Below are 27,203 nucleotides of genomic sequence, written 5' to 3' on the forward strand. Positions count from 1 at the left end.
AGGCACAAACCTAATCATTTGAATTTACCACAAGTGGACTCCAATCAAGTTGTAGAAACATCTCAAGGATGATCAATGGAAACAGGATGCACCTGAGCCCAATTTCAAGTCTCATAGCAAAAGGTCTGAATACTTAAGTAAATAGTTCTGTTTCTTATTTTTTATAATTATGTAAAAAATTTGCTTCGTTATTATGGGGTATTGTGTGTAGATTGATGAGGAAAATGTTTAGAATAAGGCTGTAATGTAACAAAATGTGGAAAAAGTCAAGGGGTCTGAATACTTTCCTAATGCACTGTAACATTGTACATGTAAGTATAGGCCTATACGTCTATATAATATGGCCTGTACTATAGTAGCAAAAATGATTTATGTAGCAGTGTCAGTAGCCTGTGTCAGTCTGCATTTATACATTGAAATCATGGTTTTCACGAGGGTTTCAGGAGTGATACATTTTTATTTCCGTAGGACTATAGCCTATCGACAATGGAAGTGTACCATGCAAAGTCCCATATGCATTAATAGGTTATAGCATAAGGAGGACACTATCTGATGTGAATGAATGTAGGTTATAGCTCTACTGTTGATTGGAGTTCCTATATTGCAGAATATGAGAATCAGCGAGTTAGATGACAATCAAATAGAAGTAATTCACCATCTGATACTGATACAGCCAAACGTCTTCCTCAATTAAAACGGTCAATTCTTGTCCTCCGGACTCTCGATAAACGTATTTAAAATAACTGCAATACTGCCTTCTGTAGGATGATAGTGAGAGTACAACCTGTAATCCTACTCTAGTACACTTTGTAATGCTCATCCTTAAGTCAAATAACACGTGACGAAGTAGATGATTATAAAAATGCATATAAAACGTTGTAAGGCTACATTTAGGTGTACACGTCCATATAATATAGCCTATGTAATATGATTATTAGGTCATAGCAGTGTTTGTCTGCAATGGTGAAGAAATTAAATGAATTCTTAAAATCTTCATTTTCAAGCTCTAAGCTACGTCCCTTCTAAACACACAAATGTGATTCTGCATTTCAAAAGGGGGGGGGGGGGGGGAAACAAATGTGAGATTGGAACCCTTGCCAACCCAATCTGTGACAATTACATGGAGCTAGACACTCTACACAGAAAGCAATTTGATTAGTCAGTAAAATACACGTGATGTAGTTGCTTTGATTTTCGGTACATGCTGTTATACTTCTGTTATGGATGCTGTTGGAACATTGCCTGATGCTTAGTCTGAACATTCTTCACATTTTTTTGCATGTATGGACCCAGAGTGTTTACCCATCCCCACTATGTTTGAGTTCTATACTGTAGTTACAGAATGACTTCATTGTTGTTTAACCCATCATGCTGGACGTAAATATAATTTTGTGGGTAAAAATAAGTCAGTTTTGATAGGTCAAAAGTCAGATAAACATGACTAAACTATTTTGACATGTACAGTAAGTGTTTGTTAGCGTGTGTGTACGTGTAGGTATATTTAGTAAGTGTATATTGGTTATAAAGTTCTGTTAATGCAGAATAGGGTGAAATCAGATGTGATGTATACTAAAGAAATTCTCAATGATAGCCTTAAAGTACAATTTTATGTTTATTAAACATACGTGTTAAATAGACCATATGAAAACCACACATACACATCTCAACTAAAAATCTGCATGAACTTGATAAATTGCATTCATTTCCTCATTAAAAGTGTCTTGTGAAAGCAGTTCAATGAATGTAATGAAATAGGCATTTGTGAACATCATCTAGCCTACACAGTACAAACACAATATGTAACAGACTTTTTAGGTTTATATGTGCTTTATACACTGAGTGTACAAAACACTAACACCCGCTCTTTCCATGACAGACTGACCAGGTAAATCCATGATCTCTTATTGATGTCACCTGTTAACCCCACTTCAATCATTGTAGATGGAGAGGAGGAGACAGGTTAAAGAAGGATTTTTAGTTTTTCTGCTGGGGTATCCTGAGGTAGCTCCTCTCTGAGAACCTCAGACGAACAGCTTTTCTCCCACGTGGACCTTCAGGTGCCTCTTCAGGCTGCCAGCCTGGGTGAAGCGCATGTGACACTGGGGGCAGCTGTAGGGTTTCTCCCCTGTGTGGACCCTCTGGTGCCTCTTCAGGCTGCCAGCCTCAGCGAAGCGCATATCACACTGGGTACAGCTGAAGGGTTTCACCCCTGTGTGGACCCTCTGGTGGATCTCCACTTTCTGGAGGCAGCTGAAGCCTTTGTTACAGAACATGCAGAGGAACCGTTTCTCTTTATTATTGCCTGATGTGGCTCCCCCTCTCTGATCATGGGCTCTAGTCCTGTCGTTTGAGTTCAATACCTGATCGAAAAGGACGCGGCCGTGTGAATCGGAAGGCCCCTTCGTTGTGGACACTGGGGCACGATCCCTGAGCGTGTGTACAGGGGAGTGGCTTGAGACATTTGGATTTGTCTCTAAGCTTTCCCTGTAATCTAAGAACTCTTGTGAGTGTCCTTCTCCTAAGTGAGTCTCGTCTGCATTCCATGTAAGAGGAGTGTCGCCCTCCACTTTCACAGTCACGTCATCTACCGCTATAACCTTCCCTTTCTTATCTAGGCACCCTTCAGAGTATACACTACTATTGCACTGGTTCCAGTCCCCTCTAGACAGATCAGTCGGTGTCTCTAAACCCAAGGATATGTTGCCAGAGTCCATCTCTGTAGTGTAAAAACAAGACAGATCATCACCACCAGAGTCTAACGCATCACCATCAGTATTTCCACAGGAATTAACCATCTTCTGGCTCTGGTGAAATAACGGTAAATACTCTGTGCTAGGAGCAGGAGGACAGCCCAGTGGCCCCAGTCTCTCTGGATCGGATCTGTGGTCAGATCCTGTGTGTAAAAGCCTGTGTGCTACAGTTAAGGTCTCAGCGTCTGTCTCGGACTTGAGGACAGCATTCCGCGTTCCGCTGACGTCCGTGATGCTGCGTCGGGTTCTGGGCGGCGTGGTGGTGGGGTCCTCCGTGGCTACAGGGAGCACTCCAGCCGCTCCAGTCTGGATGTCTGTGCTTTGCCCTGGGTCCTCTCCTTCAGACCTCTCCAGCTTGACCCCAGGCCCTGCATCCTCAGCATCTACAGACTGACACAAGAAGAGGAGGTTCTTACCAGTATATTATTTGAATAGGATAACAATGTCATAGGGAAGTCTCACAAGGTCCCCTATGACAGATAAATAAGGATGTACGTGTAAGGAAGTGAATAGCTGAGGGAAGCCTTTCTGAAGTAAAGCCACATTTGACATGCTGTACGAAGTAACACTATATGCAACAACTACACTAACCTCTATCACAATAACATGATGGTTTGAGGTTCCACTCCCCTCATTATCCGTGATTGGTTGGTCATCTCTCCATGTATTGCGTCCTGCTGGCTTTACAAAGCTCCTGTGGCCTCCAGCGAGATGTCCTTCACCTGAGACGGTGATTGGGTGGAAAATAGGTGATTAGGTTAACAACTGTCAATACTCAAAGGTCTATTGACACTGGCCGTGTCTGAATACCAATACTAGCATACTACATACTTAAACTGTATAGTTATTTTGGCGTTTTATCGAGTAGAATTCACTCGTCTTTTCTGACGCAAGTGTTTTACAACAGCTGATAATCATAAATTGACGCGTTGTATCAAAATAAATTTATGGCGGGAGTCAATCGCTCTTTAGATGACGCATTTGTACTACTACTTTATTTTTTTGCATACTATTTAGTACACAAGTATGGGTATTGGCAGGGATGTAAAATAACACTTTGCATAACTTCTTGATATACTAGTTTGAGATGATGTTTCATGCATCATATTTTTTTCGATTAGTACATAATAGGAAATGCAGTAAATCAAGAATCTGGTTAGAATATGATGGATAAGTAATCAGGGGAATTATTGCATACTATCCAAAACTGAACAAGACCGAATTCTGGTTAACCACAGGGGTTAACGCATCTAAGGTCACACACGCGCAGAGGAGAACCGGGTGACAGGTCGAGCAGCATCCAGCAAAATGTACCTCTTGCCATTCCTCTGTGTCGGTCGAGGATCTTGACACTACTGGGACGACTGGCGAGGACGCGCTCCCGTGCTACCCTCAGTTCCAGTAGCTGTAGTTTCCTCCGCAATGCCCTGTTTTCTTTCTGGCTTTGAGTCATTTCCAAACGAAACACTGCATAGTCGTCGTCTACGAGTTTACAAATCTCTGCCACGGCTGCATTCGCTAGCACCTCCATAATGGAGGCTATTTGAGTGTGAAAAACCATACAGTTAGCCATGTTAGCAGCTAGTTAACGTTACCTAGATAACGTATATCAACCAAGTCCTGTCTCCAATGCGAATTAAAGAATACCCGAGGTAAACGTGTGATGTTGTACAATTAAATTAGTCATAGTTTGAGTTCCAGAGTATTAATAAGCGTCTAAATAACAACACAAAAAGCTAACGTGGAAATGACTCTTGGTTACGGTTCACTTCTCCTTCTCTAAATTTGTATTTCCGTAACGTGCATACAACGCCACCTACTGTACTGGAGTGTGAGGCCATTCACGGCCTCCCCTTCTTCTTCGACGAGGTTTAACGGCGGTTGGCATCCAATATTTTTAAAAACATTTTAAATGTAACCTTTATTTAACTAGGCAAGTCAGTTAAGAACAAATTCTTATTTACAATGACGGCCTACTTCGGCCAAACCCGGACAACGCTGGGCCAATTGTGCGCAGCCTTATGGGACTCCCAATCACGGCCGGATATGATACAGACTGGATTCAAACCAGGTAGTGATGCCTCTTGCACTGAGATGCAGTGCCTTAGACCGCTGTGCCACTCGGGAGCCCAATATGTTGTATTACCGCCACCTCCTAGACTGGAGTACAACTCCTTATACTTTGCTTGAAAAAAAAAAAAAATACCCCACCATCTAACACTACATTCACAAAAAATTCTAAATTCTAAAGTAAATTAAATTAAAATAACACCACCCTAATCCACTACTTAAATCTATTTAATCCTACCTCATGTCAACAACCTGAAAGGATGGGACATCACCACTCAACACACCCTGTAACTCTTCTGATGTCAAGTCTCGCACACCCAAATACCTCTCTGCAGCTGCCACCACAACCTCAATTTCTGCAAGTTACGTTCTATCCCTGCAGTACAGTTGATAACCATTGCTATAAATGCTAAAAATCCATTCTTACTGAAACATATCACTTGTTGGCTTATCCCTCTGTATTGGTACATATCTACTACTCACATCACTCCCCTGAGGATCCCTCCCCCTTGACCCATCTTCCTCTACTTTCTTCACTGCCTCAGCATATGACAACTTCTGCACTACTCTAACCCTGGAAACAATTAGCGGGTATCGTCCTAATTCTGCTCTGCGTGCATTATTTGGGGTTTTACGTTGTACACAGAGGATATTTTGCAGAATTCTGCATGCAGAGTTTCTCAATTTGGTGTGTGTCCCATTTTGTGAATTCTTGGTTGGTGAGCGGACCAGACCTGACAACCATAAAGGGCAAAGGGTTCTATCACTGATTCAAGTATTTTTTGCCAGATCCTAATTGGTATGTCAAATGTTATGTTCCTTTGATGGCATAGAAGGCCCTTCTTGCCTTGTCTCTCAGATCGTTCACAGCTTTGTGGAAGTTACCTGTGGCGCTGATGTTTAGGCCGAGATATGTATAGTTTTTTTGTGTGCTCTAGGGCAACGGTGTCTAGATGGAAGTTGTATTTGTGGACCTAGCAACTGGACCTTTTTTGGAACACCATTATTTTTGTCTTACTGAGATTTACTGTCAGGGCCCAGGTGTGACAGAATCTGTGCAGAAGATCTAGGCGCTGCACTATCCCTCAACACAACTTGTAACTCTACTGCAATAAGATCGAAAATTGCTTACACCCAAGTACTTATCAGCAGCTGCCACCACCACAGCCATTTTCCACCACGTTCCATTTCTGCGGCACAGTTGATAACCATGGCTATGAACACTGAGAATTCAACCTTACTGAAGTACATGTTATTCTATCACTCTCTATTGGCCTCGGCCTACTCATAGGGATCCTGTTAGTCTCCCTCTACCTGGACCAATCTGCATCTACTACTCTCTTCAATCAATCAATCAATTTTATTTTATATAGCCCTTCGTACATCAGATAATATCTCGAAGTGCTGTACAGAAACCCAGCCTAAAACCCCAAACAGCTAGAATGCAGGTGTAGAAGCACGGTGGCTAGGAAAAACTCCCTAGAAAGGCCAAAACCTAGGAAGAAACCTAGAGAGGAACCAGGCTATGAGGGGTGGCCAGTCCTCTTCTGGCTGTGCCGGGTGGAGATTATAACAGAACTATGCCAAGATGTTCAAAAATGTTCATAAGTGACAAGCATGGTCAAATAATAATCATGAATAATTTTCAGTTGGCTTTTCATAGCTGATCATTAAGAGTTGAAAAACAACAGGTCTGGGACAGGTGGCGGTTCCATAACCGCAGGCAGAACAGCTGAAACTGGAATAGCAGCAAGGCCAGGCGGACTGGGGACAGCAAGGAGTCACCACGGGCGGCAGTCCCGACGCATGGTCCTAGGGCCCAGGTCCTCCGAGAGAAAGAAAGAGAGAAGGAGAAAATTAGAGAGAGCCAAGATTTTCAAAATGTTCATAAATGACAAGCATGGTCAAATAATAATCAGGAATAAATCTCAGTTGGCTTTTCATAGCCGATCATTAAGAGTTGAAAACAGCAGGTCTGGGACAGGTAGGGGTTCCATAACCACAGGCAGAAGAGTTGAAACTGGAATAGCAGCAAGGCCAGGCGGACTGGGGGCAGCAAGGAGTCACCACGGCCGGTAGTCTTCACTGCCTCAGCATACCACACCTTCTGTACTACTCTGATCTTGGCAACCTCAACCTGTCTTTCTCTCACCAGACACTTCTGATCTCCAGCAACAACTGTTCACTTCTTCTTCCTAGTTGTTTTGGCGGATCACAACCAACTTAAACGTACATACATCGCCACCTACTGTACTGGAGAGTGAGCTAGAGGTCTTCACAGATCCACCTTTGCCTGAAAACCCAAAACCAGATTCGGGACCGAGCATGTCCGGGTCAAGAATTCTCAAATAATGTCACAGGTCTGGGTCGGATCTGATTGTCAAGGGTCTGGGGTATGTGTAATTTTTAACTGACTTGTCTGGAAGGCCCGTACATATCTGAATGTGACTGCTGCAGTAGAGAGAGGATTTTTATAATTGATGCTGCAGTTCTTGCTTTCCACGAGAGTGGAGCGTGGCACATGTAGCTTGTTGTTGTTGGCAAATCATAAGTCATCAAAGCGGCAATAGGCTACAGTCAGAGCCTCTGTCTGGCAAAAGTGAAGATATATCTAATCAATGGAAGATGGAATTAAAGTTAAAGGAGAAGGATAGGCTACAACGACCAAGAGCCAACAGGTAGGTTTCTACTTAATGTTCTGAATGGAGTTATGTCTCTGTAGGATGAGAAAGTACGCACTGGAGCCTAAATTTGCCTAGCTAGCTAACTTTTCCCAGTTTGATGCAGTCAAGACAGGTACTACATAATCATATGATGATAAATAACCTAGCTATAATGCCACGTTCAAAACAACTAGGAACTTGGAAATCAGAGACTTCCGACTTCAGTGTGTTCAAGACAACTAGGAACTCTGAAAGAAAACTAGCTCCAACTGGGAAAAATAGTTTTCCAACTCAGGAACTCAGGCCTCTTTCAAGAGCTCAGACTTTCTGACCTAAAGAGCACTGACATCCTGACTTGACCTCGTATTTTTCAGAGTTCCCAGTTGTCTTGAACGCTCCATTAGCGCGAGTCGGCTTGGTTGCCATCTCTCCCTCCCTGCTCACAGTAATCCCCCCTCTCTCTAGAGCGGCACCTCTCTCTCCCTCCGCTCACGCTTCATCAGTCGGTTAATAAAGTAGCATAAAAATAAATACAAATCTGCTGCTTCCCTCACTTGGATTGGACCGGGTCAGGATCCGACCAGTTCCGAACAGGTTTAGTTGTCCTTGGGTCCATTTGGAACGGGTTTTAAAACATGTACTTTATAAAAAATAATAATGTATAGATATCTGATCCAGGTGGGAAAGCACCAAGTCCATTTTGGGACGGGTCCAACTCTAGTGTGAGCCTTCCTACCAGACTGGGCACACATTGGTTGAATCAACGTAGTTTCCACGTAATTTCAATGAAATTACATTGAACCGGTGTGGAATAGACGTTGAACTGACGTCTGTGCCCAGTGGGAGCTACAATATTCTTAAAGAGCGATTGCCTTTTAAAAAGCAACGGATCCCTTTGAAAAACGGCCTATGTGGCATCTATATAAGTCAGAAACAGTTATTCAAGTGTCAAAATGGACTACAACAAGTGTAAATATGATATTTTTCCCAAAACACCAAGCAGAGAGAACGTTCACTAAAAGCGTCAGAGGCATGTCGATACTGATATGATCGAAATAAAAGGCAGCCCTGCTCTCAGATCAGCTTTCTCCGTTCAAATCTTACCATATTATAATTATTCAACAAAAAACTACAAGAGAGAGATCACCAATGGCGGCAAATATTGAGGCGGCTTATTCTAATGCTTACACTTAATTTCTTAATTATTTGTGGGTGAGTGTATTGTTAGCTATTCCTGCACTGTTGGAGCTAGAAACAGAAGCATTTTGCTGCACCTGGGATAACATCTGAAAAATGTGTACATGACCAATACAATGTTATTTTATTTGATCCTATAATAATGCACTGAATCTAGATTTGGCACCTCACCTGTTAGGCTACACATCATGAAATATATCAAGGCAAAAATGACAGCCATGGCTTGATATTGATTTCAATATCATTTAAATACACAGTGCCTTCAAAGTATTCACACCACTTGACTTTTTCACATTTTGTTGTTACAGCCTGTATTTAAAATTGATTCAATTGAGATTTTTTGTCACTGGCCTACACACCATCCCATAATTTCAAAGTGGAATCATGTTCTTAAATGTTTACAGATTAATCCAAAATGAAAATATGAAATGTCTTGAGTCAATAAGTATTCAACCCCTTTGTTATGGCAAGCATAAATAAGTTCAGGTGTAAAAACTTGCAAAATAAGTTGAATGGATTTTTGAATTACTACCTCATCTCTGTATCCCACACATACAATTATCTGTAAGATCCCTCAGTCGAGCAGTGAATTTCCAACACAGATTCAACCACAAAGACCAGGTAGGTTTTCCAATGCCCCGCAAAGAAGGGCACCTATTGTTAGATGGGTAAACAAAAGCAGACATTGAATATCCCTTTGAGCAGCTCAGGGATTTCACCATGGTGAGGCCAATGGTGACTTTAAAACAGTTACAGAGTTTAATGGCTGTGATAGCAGAAAACTGAGGATTGATCAACAACATTGTGGTTACTCCACAGTACTAACCTAATTAACAGAGTGAAAAGAAGGAAGCCTCTACAGAATATAAATATTCCAAAACATGCATCCTGTTTCCAACAAGGTACTTAAGTATTACAGTAAAAAAAATGTGAAAGCAATTAACTTGTTGTCCTGAATACAAAGTGTTATGTTTGGGGTAAATCCAATACAACACATTACTGAGTACCACTCTCCATATTTTCAAGTATACTTGTAACCATTGAGGACAGGGAATTTTTTCAGGATAAAAATGGAATGGAGCTAAGCACAGAAAAAATCCTAGAAAACCTGGTTCAGTCTGCTGGTCCAGTCTGAAATCACCTATCAGCAGGACAATAACCTAAAACACATGGCCAAATTAACACTGGAGTTGCTTATCAAGAAGACAGTGAATGTTCCTGAGTGGCCGAGTTACAATTTTGACTTAAATCTACTTTCAAATCTATGGCAAGACCTGAAAATGGTTGTATAGCAATGATCATCAACCAATTTGAATGAGCTTGAAGAATTTTAAAAAGAATAATGGGCACATGTTGCGCAATCCAGGTGTGGAAAGCTCTTAGAGACTTACCCAGAAAGACTCAGAGCTGTAATCACTGCCAAAGGTGCTTCTACAAAGTTCTGACTCAGTGGTGTGTAAATGAAATGTTTATGTATGTCATTTTCAGTAAATTAGCAAAAATGTCTAGACATGTTTTCACTTTGCCATTATGGGGTATTGTGTGTAGATGGGTGATGACAAAAAAAAATCTGAATGTAAACATTATTAAAGTGACCAGTGTTCAATGACTATGTACATAGGGCAGCAGTTTCTAAGGTGCAGGGTAGAGTACCGGGTGGGGGACGGCTAGGACAGTGACTAAGGCAAGGGGTGACTGTTTATCAGTCTGATGGCTTCGAGATAGAAGCGTTTTCTCAGTCTCACGGTCCCAGCATTAATGCACCTGTACTGTCTCCACCTTCTAGATGGTAGCGGGGTGAACAGGTCGTGGCTCATTGATGATCTTCTTGGCCTTCCTGTGACACTGGGTGCTGTAGATATCATGGAGGGCAGACACTGTACAACAGGTGATGTGTTGGTCTGACTGTACCACCCCCTGGAGAGCCCTTCAGTTGGAAGCGGTGCAATTGCCATACCACGGAGGTCAGTGGAACGCTGAACGCCATCCTCAAGTCAGAGACAGACACTTAATCACAAAGGCTCTTACACACAGGATCTGACCACAAGTCAGACCCAGAAAGACAGGGGCTGGGGCGACTGGGCTGTCCTCCTGCTCAGAGTATATACTTTACGGTAACCCGAGCATGAGGGCTGTTCTTTCCCATCTGGACTCAGATGACACGTTAGGAGGGGGGGAGCCACATCAGGCAGTATTAAAGAGAAACGGTTCCTCTGCATGTTCTGTAACAAAAAGCTTCAGCTGACCCCAAAAGGTGGAAATCCACCAAAGGGTTCACACAGGGGAGAAATTATTCAATTGTACCCATTGTCAGATGCGCTTCAGCCATGCTGGCAACCTGAAGATGCACCTGAAGGTACACCCAGGAGAGAGGTCGTTCGCCTGTACGCACTGTGAGAAGAGGTTCTCGGGAGAGAATGGGAAACCTGATCTGCTGCTGGTCAAAGATGAGACAATAGAAGACGGACCAGAAAGCATTGATCTGCTGAGTGGACTAAAGATGGGGGAGCAAGGTAAGGAAGAAATACATATAACCTACATACAGTAATAGATCTTCAATGGGAATAATGATGTGCATGGCTATTTTTTCTTAATTTTCTTCATTGATAAAATGAAATCAAAACAACTTATGTTTACATACAAAACCACATTGTAATGTATGAACTTGACCAGGTAATTGTAAATAAAATAAATTTAAAAACTCAATATGCAAAGTCTATTTTCTAACCTCTTCCTGCAGGTGCTTGGCTGCAGGAGACTGGGCGGCTACCTTGGATTCCCAGACCGGTGCAGACAAGAGCCCAAGGAACAACATAACTGAGCAGGGCAGGATCAGAGGCGACATTGTGGAGGTCAGAGGACCTTATATGTTATGTTTATAGGGAGACTGGTTCTGGCAACCAAAACGGTCAAATACTCCATCTAAACATGGATTGATTCTCAATTGCGATACGATTCTAGAAACATAAAGCCCTTTACTTTAATATCACGTCTAAATAATTTCATAAAAGCAAAATATACACTTACTGCACACTGTTTTAAGCGGGTCTAACACAGTTACAGCCAACAGTATTTTTCAGTTATAACACTTTTCTGGCGTCGTTCCTTCCGCTACACATAGGTATTCGGAGCACGCTAGATAGCTAATTAGCACAGGTGGTCGGTCTCCTCGGGTCTTCCGTCTGTCATCGGTAAATAAAGCGCTGTGTTGGAGCCAATTTGGGTGCATCTTATATTCTGGTATTATTCGGGCAATTGCACACACCAGGGGATCTATGAAGAGACATGCACTTTAACGTAATGGTGTGTGTTGATGGTGGGAGAGCTCATCGTTCTTATAGCAATCAAACGAATGCAAGAAAATGCCAAACAAGATACAAAGGACTACTATAGTCAATATTCCTTCATTCAAGGTAAACCCTATTGTTAAGTTTGAGGTGTGTTAAGAACAAGTCTATTTGCTACCATCCACTCACCTGGTGACTGATTGGCTACTTAGAATTCTTGGATTTTCAAAGCAAATTGTCACTACATGCTGTATATATGGCCGTGTGGGGACCTTAATTAGCCCTATAAATGTGTGTAGTAATTTATCCTTTTTATTATTATTATTTATCGCTGATATGAAAGATAAGGTCCTTATGTTTACGTTCAAAATGAGCACCGTGGCTCATAAAGAAAACCAGAGCAGAAGATACTGTATTTACCTTCATTCATAGACTCTAGAGCGTCTATGAAGTTATGTGAACTATATTACCCCTCATAACCCTTTGTTAACTTGTCATTTGAAACAGACTTGTATAAATACTTTTTTTTAGAGAGACAGTAAACCTTGGCTAGAACAAGGACTGAGATGATGTAGATGGATTAAGATCGTTCTATTATTTTCTACTCTATTCTTGCTAACACACTATTCTTTCTAAACAAGTCTGCTCTCAGCTTGAAAGATACGGATCATAGGAGATTTGATGTAACGTAATAAACAGTACCGTAATTCAAATAACAGCGCGCACTTCTTTTTCATTTAACCACACCCTTTGAGCAATGACGCCAACCAAAAATAATTTATATTCAGTGCGTAAACGGAAGAGAACAGTGACCAAGAACAATTTCCACGTTAGCGGTTTTTGTTGTTAATGAGACGTTTATGTTACACATTGGAAATCAAAATATGACTAATTGAACAGCACAGCATCACATACTTACTTCAGGTCGTCTTTAATTCGCGCTGGAGACAGGACTTGGTTGATAGACGTTATCTAAGTAGCCGCTAACGTTAGCTAACAATGGTTTTTCACACTCAAATAGCCTCCATCATGGAGGTACTAGCGAATGCAGCCGTGGCAGAGATCTGTAAACTCGTAGACGACGACTATGCAGTGTTTCGTTTGGAAATGTCTCAAAGCCAGAAAGAAAACAGGACATTGCGGAGGAAACTACAGCTATTGGAACTGAAGGTGGTACGGGAGCGCGCAGAGAGGACAATTAGAGACCGAGTCCGCGCCAGCCGTCCCTGTAGTGTCAAGATCCTCGACCAATACAGAGGAATGGCAAGAGGTACATTTTTGCAGAAGGCCGAGACTGCAGGGTCAGTCGTCCCGTTCCCGGCCCTAAGTTTTAGAATCAAGTTTGCTACAATTCAGCACATTTTGTCATGGGGCACAGACAAAATGTGCTGTTTTAAAGCTAATTTCCGGAAATTCTGCACATTTTGCTATGACTTGTGCCATGTTAATATCGGTGCTTCATTTGAGCCGAATCCTGCAGGAAAAGGATCAGGCACCTCTGCTGTTTTGGACTGTTTCGTTCAGGAAATTCAGCCCAGGCCTGATATTCTAAGAGTTGATTCGGGTTGGGCGGGCCCGGGTTTATGGTTTGAGCAACATTGTAACCTATGTTTGAGACCAATCTGTGGCTGTGTGAGAAGCGTGCCTGTATCTCTCAGAACTGGAATGAGATGAACTTCATATGATCTCTCTCCCTCTGGTAGACATGAGCCTGCAACTCTTATCTCTCCAGCGTTGCACGGCATCATCTATTTCATTATAGAAGTGTGAAGGGTTCTGGAGGAGCTGCAGCACCCCTGATATATTGAAATATATTTTCCAAAGTTATAGAGTTAATGCTGTCTGTTCAGAAATAAATGAAATAATTCAGAATAGCCTACTACACCACAGAAAAAGTGTCACAGAGGACCAATAGCTTATTTTGAAGAATAGCCTAGCTGTGGAATGTAGCCTAATAACAAGGTATGGTCCTTCAGTTCTTCAGCACATCATTGGGTGAGTCAGTGAAACTGGAAAGCAGTTTTAGAACAAATTTCCTCATATTGTAGCCTATAATATGTGTCTCCACACACGTAGGCCTAGTCTATTAATGGATTCAAGATAAGGTAGTTTTTATTGATCTCAGTTTTTCAGTTTGTATCAAAGTAGCCTGTCATTTAGATAATTTGTGCGGTATTAAAAAATATTCTGCCAAAGTCTTAAGTCATGTAAAATTATGTAGAATTGCCTGAAATCCGTTTTATAAAAAGCCAAATTTTTCTGACAGTTTGTGCAGAAATGTTTTGGTTGCGCAAACCTACAGTTTACACATGGTCTGTGGTTGCGAGGCCGGTTAGAAGTACTGCCAAATTCTCTTAAACGATGTTGGAGGCGGCGTATGGTAGAGAAATTACCATTAAATTCTCTAACAGCTCTGGTGGACATTCCTGCGGTCAGCATGCCAATTAGCACTCTCCCTCAACATGAGACATCTGTGGCATTGCATTGTGTGAGTGGCTTTTTGTTGTCCCCAGCACAAGGTGCACCTGTGTAATGATCATGCTGTTTAATCAGCTTCTTGATATGTCACACCTGTCAGGTGGATGGATTATTTTGGCAAAGGAGAAATGTTCACTAACAGGGATGTAAACAAATTTGTCCACAATTTGAGAGAGAAGAGTTTTATGCGCATGGAACATTTCTGGTATCTTTTATTTCAGCTCATGAAACATGGGACCAACACTTCATGTTGCGTTTTATATTTTTGTTCAGTGTAGATAGTCAGTCAGGTGGCTAGTTGCTGGCAGAGACTGCTATTGCAGTAATGTTGAAGGGCTCTGTCTAGTATTACTTATCTAGCTAGAAGGATGAAGTAAGAACCTAATGTTAAACGGAGTCTACTTTAGCAAGAGCAAAATATAGGCTACTATGTTTACTTGAACAGAGAGGAGGCTACTGAGACAGACAGTGATGTGGCTAGGCTGAGGCAGGCTGCAATGCATGCAGGAGGAAGCAGGTGAGCTCTGACAAAGGCCAAGGGGCCGACCCATGAAGCTTAAATAAACGCTAGCAAGAGCAGTGTGAAGGTTTTTTATTTGTATTTTTTTTTTCTCGTGATATCCAATTGGGAGTTACAATCTTGTACGATGAAATAAGTGTGATAAATTTGAGAACAAAAACCCCTTAAATTTTAACACCACCGCAGAAGATTTGCTATTTACCATCTTCCAAGTTGTTTTGTTGTTTCCATGAGATCTAGCTATCAAAACTCCCACTCTTACAATGCATTGTGGCTGGAAAATTCCTGAAGTGAATTCTACTAGATGAAAAGCCAAAATGAGTAGAACATCCTGCCATTTTAAAGCATACTAGATTTTTGAAAATTCACATACTAAAAAACATTTTATTTTCGCATACTCAAACAGCCTAATATTTATGAGGCAAGTATGGGTATTCGGAAACGGCCACTGTCAGTAGTGTACAATATAGCGTTGAGCATTGACAGTAGCTAACCTAACCACGTCTTTCCCCCAATCACTCTCTCAGCTGAAGGACATCTCGCTGGAGGCCACATGAGCTTTGTGAAACCAGTGGGACACCACGCGTGGCGAGATGACCAACCCATAGCTATAGATGAGGGGAGTGGAACCTCAACTCAGCATGTTATCGTGATAGAGGTTAGTGTCATAGTGTAACATTACAGTACATCAAATGTGGCGCGGGAGCTTGTGGGACTTCCCTATGACATTGTTATCCAATTCAGTTCATGCACCGGTAATAACCTCGGGGGCTCCCGAGTGGCGCGGTAGTTTAAGACACTGCATCTCAGTGCAAGAGGTGTCACTGCAGTACCTGGTTCGAATTCAGGCTGCATCACATCCGGACGTGATTGGGAGTCCCATAGGGCGGCGCGCAATTGGCCCAGCGTTGTCTGGGAGTAGGCCGTCATTGTAAATAAGAATTTGTTCTTAACTGACTTGCCTAGTTGAATAAAGATAAAATAAACCTCTCTTCATGTGCCAGTCTGCAGATGCAGAGGCTGCTGGTTCTGGAGGATCGTCTCTGGTCAAACAGGAGAGGACTGAAGGAGAGGACCCACGAGACATCCAGACTAGAGCAGCGGCTGGAGTGGCGCCCCCTGTAGCCACCGAGGACCTCACCGCCTCGCCCCAGCCAAGGACCCGACGCAGCATCACGGAGGTCAGTGGAATGCTGGACGCCGTCCTCAAGTCAGAGACAGACACCGAGACTTTAACTGTAATGCACAGGCGGCTATTACACACAGGATCTGACCACAGATCAGACCCAGAGATACTGGGGCTGAGGCGACTGGGCTGTCCTCCTGCTCCTGGCTTAGAGTATTTACTTTATGGTAACCCGAACACGAGGACGGTTCATTCCCATCGGGACCCAGGTAACGCGTTAGAGACTGGCAATGATCCGTCTTGTTCTTACACTACAGAGATGGACCCTGGCAACATATCCTTGGGTTTAGAGACACAGACGGATCTGTCTAGAGGGGACTGGAACCGGTATAGTAGTAGTGTGTACTCTGAAGGGTGCCTAGATAAGAAAGGGGAGGTTATAGTTGTAGATGAGGTTACTGTGAAAGTGGAGGGCGACGCTCCTCTGACATGGAATGTGGATGAGACTCACTTAGGGGAAGGACTCTCTCAAGGCAGAGCTTTATTAGATTACAGGGAAACTTTAGAGACAAATTCAAATATCGAGACCCACTCCCCTTTACATGCGCTCAGGGATCGCGACCTAGTGTCCACGTCAATGGGGCCTTCCGATTCACACGGCCACATCCTTTTTGATCAGGTTTTGAACTCAAAGGACCAAGGGGCCCAGATTTTGGGAGGGGGCGCAACATCAGGCGGTAGTAAAGATAAACCATTCCTCTGCATGCTCTGTAACAAAGGCTTCAGCTGCCTCCAGAAGGTGGAGATCCACCAGAGGGTCCACACAGGGGTGAAACCCTTCAGCTGTACCCAGTGTCACATGCGCTTCACCGAGGCTGGCAAACTGAAGAGGCACCAGAGGGTCCACACAGGGGAGAAACCCTTCAGCTGTACCCAGTGTCAAATGTGTTTCGCCCAGGCTGGGCATCTGAAGCGGCACCAGAGGGTCCACACGGGGGAGAAACCCTACAGCTGCCCCCAGTGTCACATGCGCTTCACCCAGGCTGGCAACCTGAAGATGCACCTGAAGGTCCACACAGGAGAGCGGCCGTTCGCCTGTACGCACTGCGGGAAGAGGTTCTCAGAAAGGAGCTACCTCAGGATACACCAGCTGAAAAAACATTCCACTCTATAACATAGAAAGTAACCATTCCACGCTTTTCACTTGTAGATCAAATGCTGCATTGAAGTCAAAGATTAATTTTCATTGTCAGCAGTAAAGATCCACAGATGAATTTGGAATAACGAGTAATAGATTTTAGTATTGAATATTCCTGAGTAGAATTTTGCATCCAGGCATTGTGTGATCTATAAGCCTTAAAAGTACTGTGTAAGCTATATGTTTATGAATGCCCATTTCATTACTTCCAACTACTTGATGAGAAAATTAATGCAGTTTATCAAATTCATACAGATTTTTTGTTGACATGCATGTGTGGTTTTTATATGGAGTATTTAACACTTGTTAAATACACTCGTAACCATATACAGGTTGAAAATGGAAGAATTGGGCACTAATAAGCAAACATTGGAACGTGGTAGCTGTACAGCGCTGTATGGGTTTTGACTGAGGGAAATGCTGTAAATTAAGATGACCCGATGTATCGTGAAAGATGAGACGTTGAGGATTCTAATAAATACCGCTTTGATGTCATACAAGCAATCCAAATCTGCACGTCACATCTCCAAATCAAACTGATGTAATATACAGTGTCAACGTTTTATGATCACTATGTTTGATGTACAGTTACAAGATGACATGGAGTCATACCCTGGGTTCTTCTGAACAGACTGAGCCTATGTTTGTTTATTGTAAAGAAAACTCACTGCTGAACACGCACCTGAATGTACTCATGACTCCATTCTATGCGCACCACAATGACGATCTGTTTTTCTGAATTACCTTGTGAAAGCCTAACACTGTAAGATTTGTATTTTATAACTTAGCTAGTCATGTTTGCAATAGAACAAGCTTTCAGATTATGTCCACTTTAGCCAGATTGCGATTTATAATGGACTGTTTTTTTGATTGTGTAAACAACAGTAATTGTGTGATGGTGGGGATGCAGGGCTGTGTTCCAAACAACTACAAGTGTGCTTGCTCTAGTTCCTCAACGGCACAGCTAGGAGAGCAGAAAAAAGTACCTTTTTATAGTTGAAGACTCTTCTTTGAGTCATAAAAAGTGCATTGAAATTACTAAGGATCTGTGTTCAGATTTTGTTGTCAACAACTGTTGCAAAATGTACAGTAAATGGGGCCTCCCGGGTGGCGCAGTGGTCTAGGGCACTGCATCGCGGTGCTAACTGCGCCACCAGAGTCTCTGGGTTCGCCCCCAGGGTCTGCCGCAGCCGGCCGCGACCGGGAGGTCCGTGGGGCGACGCACAATTGGGTTAGCGTCGTCCGGGTTAGGGAGGGTTTGGCCGGTAGGGATTTCCTTGTCTCATCGCGCTCCAGCGACTCCTGTGGCGGGCTGGGCGCAGTGCGCGCTAACCAAGGGGGCCAGGTGCATGGTGTTTCCTCCGACACATTGGTGTGGCTGGCTTCCGGGTTGGAGGCGCGCTGTGTTAAAGAAGCAGTGCGGCTTGGTTGGGTTGTGCCTCAGAGGACGCATGGCTTTCGACCTTCGTCTCTCCCGAGCCCGTACGGGAGTTGTAGCGATGAGACAAGATAGTAATTACTAGCGATTGGATACCACGAAAATTGGGGAGAAAAGGGGATAAAAAAAAAAAAAGTACAGTAAATGGAAACTGCACAAAATCAACAGTGTAATGTTTAGATTCAATCTTGTCAGGTAAACTGTTGTGTACTCACTTTTGGTCTAATTATCTCAACTGTTCCCTTTCAACTGTTCCCTTTCATGGTTATGTATGGTTTTATTTTTTTTATTCTGTAAGGAACATTTCAATTTAACCCTATCCATATAGTCCAATTCCCACATGTGTAAAGGGTTAATAAACACAAAATGGGACTTTTCATTCTAAGACTTTCATTGAGACTCTCTTTAGTCTACATCACATCTGATCTCACCTTATTCGCCATACACCAGACAGCACTTTATAACCAATATACACTTACTAAATATACCTACACATACCCAGACACAAACAAACACCTACTGTACACTGGAGAGGCTATACGAACACGCCTGGTGCCCAAAATGTATGACATATGTCACGCAGCGACCGTTGAGTGGGGAGTGTGATAACATGTAACATGTAATACAGCTGCCCGGTGAAGCAACAGTGGGACGCACCACAAAACAACACTGGTCATTCACACCGGCTTGTCGTTACGTTAGCTAATTGGGATGTTACGGTGACATGCGTATGGTGCCCAATACTATAAGTTATTAATCCCTCGTCCGTCGAAATAAACATTGGTCTTTTACAAGTTTTAACTAGCGCCATGCTGCTGTTGCCTACAAGCCAGCATAAACTAGCTAGCCAGGAAGGGTTCATCAGGACAACAGACTGAAGAGACTCCATTCGTCTCCACTCGACTCTCACCTGAGCGACATACGTCATCTATTTGGGCACCAAGCCTGTCCATATAGCCTCACCCATTTTTCATGCATTTTTTTTTACACGTCAAAATAGTTGAGGTTTGTCTGACTTTTGACTTATCATAGTTGACTCATATTTACCCACAAAATCATATTTATGTCCACCATGATGTTTAACAACAATTAAGTAATTCTGTAACTATAATATAGTAGTGGGATGGGTAAACACTTATTACCTGTTTGTGTGTGTACGTACCTGAGGGAGTATATGTCTGTGTAATCTGTATCACCTCTCTCTTCCAGGAGGAGGAGGGTCCAGAGGTGCTGCTGGTGAAGGAGGAGGGTCTGGGGAACCCTGAGGGGACCATGGTCATGGAGGACAACCAGACAACATCTCCTCCTGAACCCACAGAAGAACCAGCAGAGCAGAACAGGACCACACACAGTCTCACTGAGGTGAGCCCACTGTGAACTACTGGCTGAATCATAGTAGGTCAGGGTGCTGATCTAGGATCAGTTTAGCCTTTTAGATCATAATGAATAAGATTTAATGGAAAGATCATAGATCAGCGTTTCTACTCTGAGACTCTGTGGTAACGGGCCCAGGTCTTGATTAATTTTGTCTTAAGTGCGGGAACATGCCTCTGAATTAACAAACCATTAAAGTGTAAAGTAATCAAATCAACTAACATGTTTGGGCAATGAGGCACTGCTATGAGTACTATGCAATCATAAGATGCTCCATAGTAGGGTGCTCATATCAGATCTCTTGATCAACATCCTCTCACTCTTTATCTCTTACAGTCAGTAGACATGGAGGATGGGAAGCCTGATCTGCTGCTGGTCAAAGAGGAGACAATAGAAGATGGACCAGAGAGCATTGACCTGCTGAGTGGACTAAAGATGGGGGAGCAAGGTAAGGGAGAAATACATATAGCCTACATACAGTAATAGATCTTCAATGGGAATAGTGATGCACCTGGCTATTGTTTTTTTCTAAATTTTCCTCAATAATAAAATAAAATAAATTCAGCGTATGTTTATGTTACTGATGTGAAATGGCTAGCTAGTTAGTGGTGGTGCGCGCTAATAGTGTTTCAATCAGTTACGTCACTCGCTTTGAGACCTTGAAGTAGTGGTTCCCCTTGCTCTGCAAGGGCCGCGGCTTTTGTGGAGCGATGGGTAACGATGCTTCGTGGGTGACTGTTGTTGATGTGTGCAGAGGGTCCCTGGTTCGCGCCCGGGTTGGGGCGAGGGGACGGACTAAAGTTAAACTGTTACATTGATGCTGTTGACCCGGATCACTGGTTGCTGCGGAAAAGGAGGAGGTCGAAAGGGGGGTGAGTGTAACGGATGTGAAATGGCTAGCTAGTTAGCGGTGGTGCGCGCTAATAGCGTTTCAATCGGTTACGTCACTCGCTTTTAGACCTTGAAGTAGTGGTTCCCCTTGCTCTGCAAGGGCCGCGGCTTTTGTAGAGCGATGGGTAACGATGCTTCGTGGGTGACTGTTGTTGATGTGTGCAGAGGGTCCCTGGTTCGCGCCCGGGTCGGGGCGAGGGGACGGACTAAAGTTAAACTGTTACATTTACATACAAATACACACATTATAATGTATGAACTTGACCAGGTCATTTACAAAAAAAACTCCATATTTAGAGTTCTCTGCCATGTTTGTGAAGTCTATTTTCTAAACTCTTCCTGCAGGTGGTTGGTTGGAGGCTAACAGAGGAGATTGTGCAGCCATTTTTGATTCCCAGACTGGTGCAGCCATGGGTCCAGGGGAAGACATTGAGCAGGCCAGGACCAGAGGCAACATAGTGGAGGTCAATGGATGGAATAGCGTCCTCAACTCTGGGCTGGGGAACAACACTGTTAACCACAACCAGAAACAGGCAGTCGAGCACAAAACAACATCCAAAATAAGTCTCCATGACAACAGCATGGTTGAGACCAGGGCGAGGCGTAGATTTGGTCTGCAGGGACGGGGAGGTGTCCATATGAGACGGGAGAGAACAGACACAGACTCCGCTAGTGACGCTCCGTCCTGCTCCTATAGTTGTGATTCAGAGAGACTGATGGCGCCTCGGGTTAACCCCCTAACAGGTGCTGCCTTCAGCCTGCCTTCTATAGAATCTATCAACTGGAACATGGACCCTGCAACAACACAGACACTCACTGACCTTCATCCTCCTCACAGTCTCCTAATGTTAAACCAGACCTCAGACAATGCCAGTGCCTCAACACTAAATGGGTACACAAGCCCATTGACAAATGACAGTAGTAGCAACGCTATCAGTAGATCCGATGGCAAAGAGAAGCGCTTCCCGTGTTCATTCTGTGGGAAAGCATTCAGTTTCCCCAAACAGGTAGAGATTCACCAGAGGATGCACACAGGGGAGAAACCATACGGCTGCCACCTGTGCCAGGCCAGTTTTTCACACTCGTCCAACCTAAAGAGGCACCAGAGGGTCCACACAGGGGAGAAACCGTTCAGCTGTACCCAGTGTCACATGCGCTTCGCTCAGTCTGGCAACCTGAAGATGCACCTGAAGGTCCACATGGGAGAGAGGCCATTCGCCTGTACGGACTGAGGAGCTACCTCAGGATACACCAGCATAAAAAACATTCCACTCTATAACATAGAAAGTAACCATTCCATTTGATAGCTTCTGACTGACATCACACCCTGCATTAAAGACAAAGATTAATTTTCATTGTCAGCAGAAAAGATGCCCTTGGAATAAGGAGAGTAACGTATTTCATTGTTGAATACTCCTGGGTAGAATGTTGCATCTCGACATTGTGTGACATTGACTTGAGTGTACAACACATTAGGAATACCTGCTCTTTGCACTTCATAAACTGACCAGCTAAAAATTACAATCCCTTCTTGATGTCACTTGTTAAATCCACTTCAATCAGTGTAGATGAAGGGAAGGAGACAGGTTTTTAAGAAGGATTTTTAAGCCTTGTTACAATTGAGACATGGATTGTGTGCCATTCATTTAGCATTTTTACATTTGAGTAATTTAGCAGATGCTCTTATCCAGAGCAGCTTACAGGCACAATTAGGTTTAAGTGCCTTGCTCAAGGGCACATTGACAGTTTTCACATAGTTGGCTCGGGGATTCGAACAAGCAACCTTTCGGTTACCGGTCCAATGCTCTTAACCACTAGTAGGTACCAAGCACCCCTGGTTTGAGTGTGTCAAGAACTGCAACTCTGCTGGGTTTTTCACGCTCAACAGTTTCCTGTGTGTATCAAGAATGATCCACCTCCCAAAGGACATCCAGCCAATTTGACACAACTATGTGAAGCATTGGAGTCAACATGGGCCAGCCTCCCTGTGGAACGCTTTCGACACCTTGCCCTGATGAATTGAGGCTGTTCTGAGAGCAAAAGGGGGTGCAACTCAATAGTAGGAATATGTTCCTAATATTTTGTACATTCAGTGCAAATAAGCAAATATGGTGCCATGGAAAAGTATTCATACCCCTTGGATTTCTTCACATTTTATTGTTACAAAGTGGGAATAAAAGGGATTTAATTGTAATTCTATACATAATACACTGTCAAAGTGGAAGTTTATTTGTATTTTTTATGAATAGAAATGAAATAGCTAGAAGATAGTCGTTGCATAAGAATTCAGCTCCTTGAGTCAAGACACACCTTGGGTAAGTCTCTACGAGCTTTACACACCTGGATGGTGCAATATTAGCCCATTATTATTTTCATAATTCTTCATGCTCTGTCAAGATGTTGGGGATCATGGCTAGACAGCAATTTTAATTCTTGCCATAGTTTTTCAAGCAGATTGTCAAGTCAGATCCTGCTCCTCCCCTCCGGCGTACGACATCGCCAGAGTACTCACCAGCGGACCTGGGATTCATCATTACGCGCACCTGTGAACCATTATGAATCATTATGATTCACACCTGGACTCCATTACCTTCATAATTTCCTTCCCTTTATATGTCACTCTCCCAGGTTCACTCACCAGTTGGTATTGTTATTGTGTATCGGCGGTCTGCCGTATGTTAGTCGCGTGTTCTTGGTTTTGTTTTATTTAAACGTTTCACCTGCTTCTCACTCACTCACTCATCATTACACAGATTTAAGTCAAAACTTTAACTTGGCCACTCAGGCACATTCACTGTCTTCTTGGTAAGCAACTAGAGTGGAATTTTGGCATTGTGTCATATGATGCAGCCACCACCATACTTGAAAATAAGGAGGTAGTTACTCAGTGATGTGTTCCATTGGATTTTCCCCAAACATAAGGTTTTGCATTTAGGCCAAAAAGCATATTCCTTTGCTGTGTTTTTGTTGTACTATTAGTTTAGTGCCTTATTGCATACAATATGCATGTTTTGGAATATTTGTATTTTCAGTCATTGAGTTAAAAGTCATTATTGTGGAGTCACTAAAATGTTGTTGATCCATTCTCAGTTTTCTCCCATCACAGCCATTGAACTGTACCGCTTTTAACGTCACTAACGGCCTCATGGTAACATTCCTGAGCAGGTTCATTCCTGTCCTGCAGTTCAGTTCAGAAGGATGGCGGTATCTTGGTGTTTTTAAAGTGAGATGATAATGATAGTGCCTTAATTCATGTTTACTTGACATGTAGTAGTGAAAGTGTAATGTTGAATCTTTTCCAAATTATTCTAAAATTCATTTTATCAAAGCGAGGGTACCAGATTTACAGAACATTTAGTGTTACTGTAGTGAGGTTATTGTACTTGTCATATATCATTTTGTGCAATAAAAGTACTGTAGTTCACGTGAGTGTATGACCATTTTAAATAAAATATAAAATTGACTCTGACTGACTTGGTTATTTTTTTAAATCATTGCAGGGACTAAGTTTCCCTTCTCAGTTGAACAAAAACATATGGACTTAACAATATGGAGCCAATTATAATTAAGTACTTGAATTAGTGTTAAATACGCTTGGCTGTGTTAACTTGTTTGTGTACAGCAAAGAGCTACTCAAATAAACCTATATATGCTCTTCTGTACACTTTCTGTTTACAGTCTGCAGTCCATGAGGACCTGCTGATGTCCGGTGTTGCTTGTCTGTTTCAATGGATGTCAATGAACGATATAAGTAGACCATGGCAAATGGCCTGAGTGAGCTATCTTCATTGAGCCACCATATTTGACTAGACCTCTGAAGTTGCAGGTCACAAGCCCTGGATCAGGAGCTGTCACTTTTCCTTCCAGAGTTGGAGCCAGGACTGAACCACGCGGGACAGACTCCACCACAACTACCAGACAGGAGAACTGAACAACCTCTGTCCTGGTGGTTATCAGAGTGACAGACTGCAGTCAGGGATCCAGTCTGTAGCCCAGACCCTTCTCTTCCGTCTCAGTGCAGTGATGAAGCAGGTCCTGCGGGCTAGATCGTCCTGTTTTTATGATACAAACACCACAGTATCTATGATGAATAGAAAAGATCCCCCCAGCCTTCAGAGAGAGTGGTGGGGGATCTCCCCTGGTGGTACCCCACTGGTAGTGATTAATTTGCGTTGGAATCAGGACTTGGTTGATGTTCTTATCTAGGTAAAGCTAGCATGTAATCCCGTATTAGCGGCATATTCAACAGCTTTAAAGAAATATATTATATTCTAGTGTTATCCTGTGATCAAGCCTTAAATGTCTTGTGGTTGGTGTCATAATGTTAACAATTAGCCTGTTAGTATTTCCACATTATTTTGTATAATTCAAAGATATCTGTTTTAATTTTGTTCATAAGAGACATCAACCTCCTCTCCGAAGTGTTTACTAGATAGCTGACTAGTTGGCTAGCCGTCTGGTTGAAAAAAATTGACTCGCCCTTCAACTTTTCATTGCTTAAAAATGTTTTTTCACTAACATCTTTTTCAGTGTTGCATGCAAATATATTTATTTTACAGCTTAATCTTGTTTTGAGAAAGTAGATAATATACATGAGTATGAATAATTTACATCAACTTTAATTTCAGTGACTTGACATGAACAATGAAAACACTGGTGTTTGTGATGCACTTATGGGAATAAATACACAAGCTGGGTTGAATAAATTAATAAATTTTTACCTGTATTTAAAAATATATATATACTTGCATATGAAAACAAACAACTTGACATCCGTCCCTATATTGTAACATAAATCACAATAAAAATATATTTCCACTGCCAACTCTGTATCCCACTGCACACACCTGCAGTATAACCAGTGCTGGCAGAAGTCACAGCACACTCATGTCACTTCGGACTCACACTCCTGCAGGGAGCTTGCAGGCGGATCACGCTACCCATAGTGAGCACAGCGGGTGGTGTCTTTTATTTGAAATGTTTTTCTTCATTTAACATGTGTTTACCTGTGTAGGTGTCTGTATTTGAATTGCAGGGGGCAGGGACACCAGACGAGGCTCCTGTGGTGGTGTGACCAGGGGAGACCGAGCCTGCTGGTAAATGTGTTTTGCACCCAGGGGAGCCAGCACCTTGTACCTGCTCAGGGCGCTTAAAAAAAGACTCATCGCAGTTATAGATTTGTCTGGGTTTCTCCCTCAACCAGCTCTCCTCCAAGTGCTTCTCATAAGAAGTGAAGAAATGGCACACTCGTCGGAAGGGTGGCACACTCAGCTCTGCCCGTCCAGGTTGTCCGGCCTCCTCATGAACAGTTCCCACCACCTCTTCCACATATTCAAAGAACTCTACCTTGTAGTTGGCTTGGGCAGCAGCATCAGGGAACTTGATGTTATTGTCTTTTGGTTCACATATAGTTTTGCAGACTTTGTGGACTACTCTGCATACAGTCGGTTCACTTACACCACACAAATCTCCTGTTTCACGATGGAAGGTTCGAGATGCCAAAAACCTCAAGGTGATCAGTACTTGTAAGGAAGGAGGGATGGGCCTTCCCTAAGAGAGTCAGATAAAAGCCTTGGCTCAAGCAAAAAAGATGATGCCAGCTGCATTTTCTTTGTACTGCATACTGAACAAAAATATAAACGCAGGATGCAACAATTTCAATTGAAATAAATAAATGAGGCCCTAATCTATGTATTTCACATGACTGGGCAGGGGTGCAGTCATGGGTGGGGTGGACCTGGAAGTTAGGCCCAGCCAATCAGAATTTTTCCCCACAAAAGGGATTTATTATAGACAGAAATACTCCTCAGCAACTGTGTAATGACCATGCTGCTTTTTTTATTTTTTTTATTTTTTATCCCATTTTCTCCCCAATTTTTCGTGGTATCCAATCGCTAGTAATTACTACCTTGTCTCATCGCTACAACTCCCGTACGGGCTCGGGAGAGACGAAGGTCGAAAGCCATGCGTCCTCCGAAGCACAACCCAACCAGCCGCACTGCTTCTTTAACACAGCGCGCCTCCAACCCGGAAGCCAGCCGCACCAATGTGTCGGAGGAAACACCGTGTACCTGGCCCCCTTGGTTGGCGCGCACTGCGCCCGGCCCGCCACAGGAGTCGCTGGAGCGCGATGAGACAAGGATATCCCTACCGGCCAAACCCTCCCTACCCCGGACGACGCTATGCCAATTGTGCGTCGCCCCACGGACCT

At 43.1% G+C, this 27,203-nt stretch overlaps 2 protein-coding genes across 2 annotated transcripts; one reads left to right on the forward strand and one right to left on the reverse strand.

The window, feature by feature from the left end:
• Nucleotides 1-1,593: 1,593 nt before the first annotated feature.
• LOC129841261 (zinc finger protein with KRAB and SCAN domains 1-like) lies at nt 1,594-6,895 on the reverse strand. Its single transcript, XM_055909454.1, has 3 exons — nt 4,065-6,895; nt 3,342-3,472; nt 1,594-3,140 (listed from the first exon to the last, which is right to left on the reverse strand). The coding sequence occupies exons 1-3, from the start codon at nt 4,321-4,323 to the stop codon at nt 2,022-2,024; spliced, it is 1,509 nt and encodes a 502-aa protein (XP_055765429.1). The 5' UTR covers nt 4,324-6,895; the 3' UTR covers nt 1,594-2,021.
• Nucleotides 6,896-12,750: 5,855 nt separating this feature from the next.
• LOC129841251 (zinc finger protein 143-like) lies at nt 12,751-24,424 on the forward strand. Its single transcript, XM_055909438.1, has 6 exons — nt 12,751-13,237; nt 15,493-15,623; nt 15,970-16,146; nt 19,937-20,089; nt 20,438-20,549; nt 21,338-24,424. Exons 1-6 carry the CDS (start codon nt 12,967-12,969, stop codon nt 22,222-22,224), a joined length of 1,731 nt encoding a protein of 576 aa, XP_055765413.1. The 5' UTR covers nt 12,751-12,966; the 3' UTR covers nt 22,225-24,424.
• Nucleotides 24,425-27,203: the final 2,779 nt, after the last annotated feature.

The sequence above is a fragment of the Salvelinus fontinalis genome, chromosome 42, assembly GCF_029448725.1.
Source record: "Salvelinus fontinalis isolate EN_2023a chromosome 42, ASM2944872v1, whole genome shotgun sequence".
Lineage (NCBI taxonomy): Eukaryota > Metazoa > Chordata > Actinopteri > Salmoniformes > Salmonidae > Salvelinus > Salvelinus fontinalis.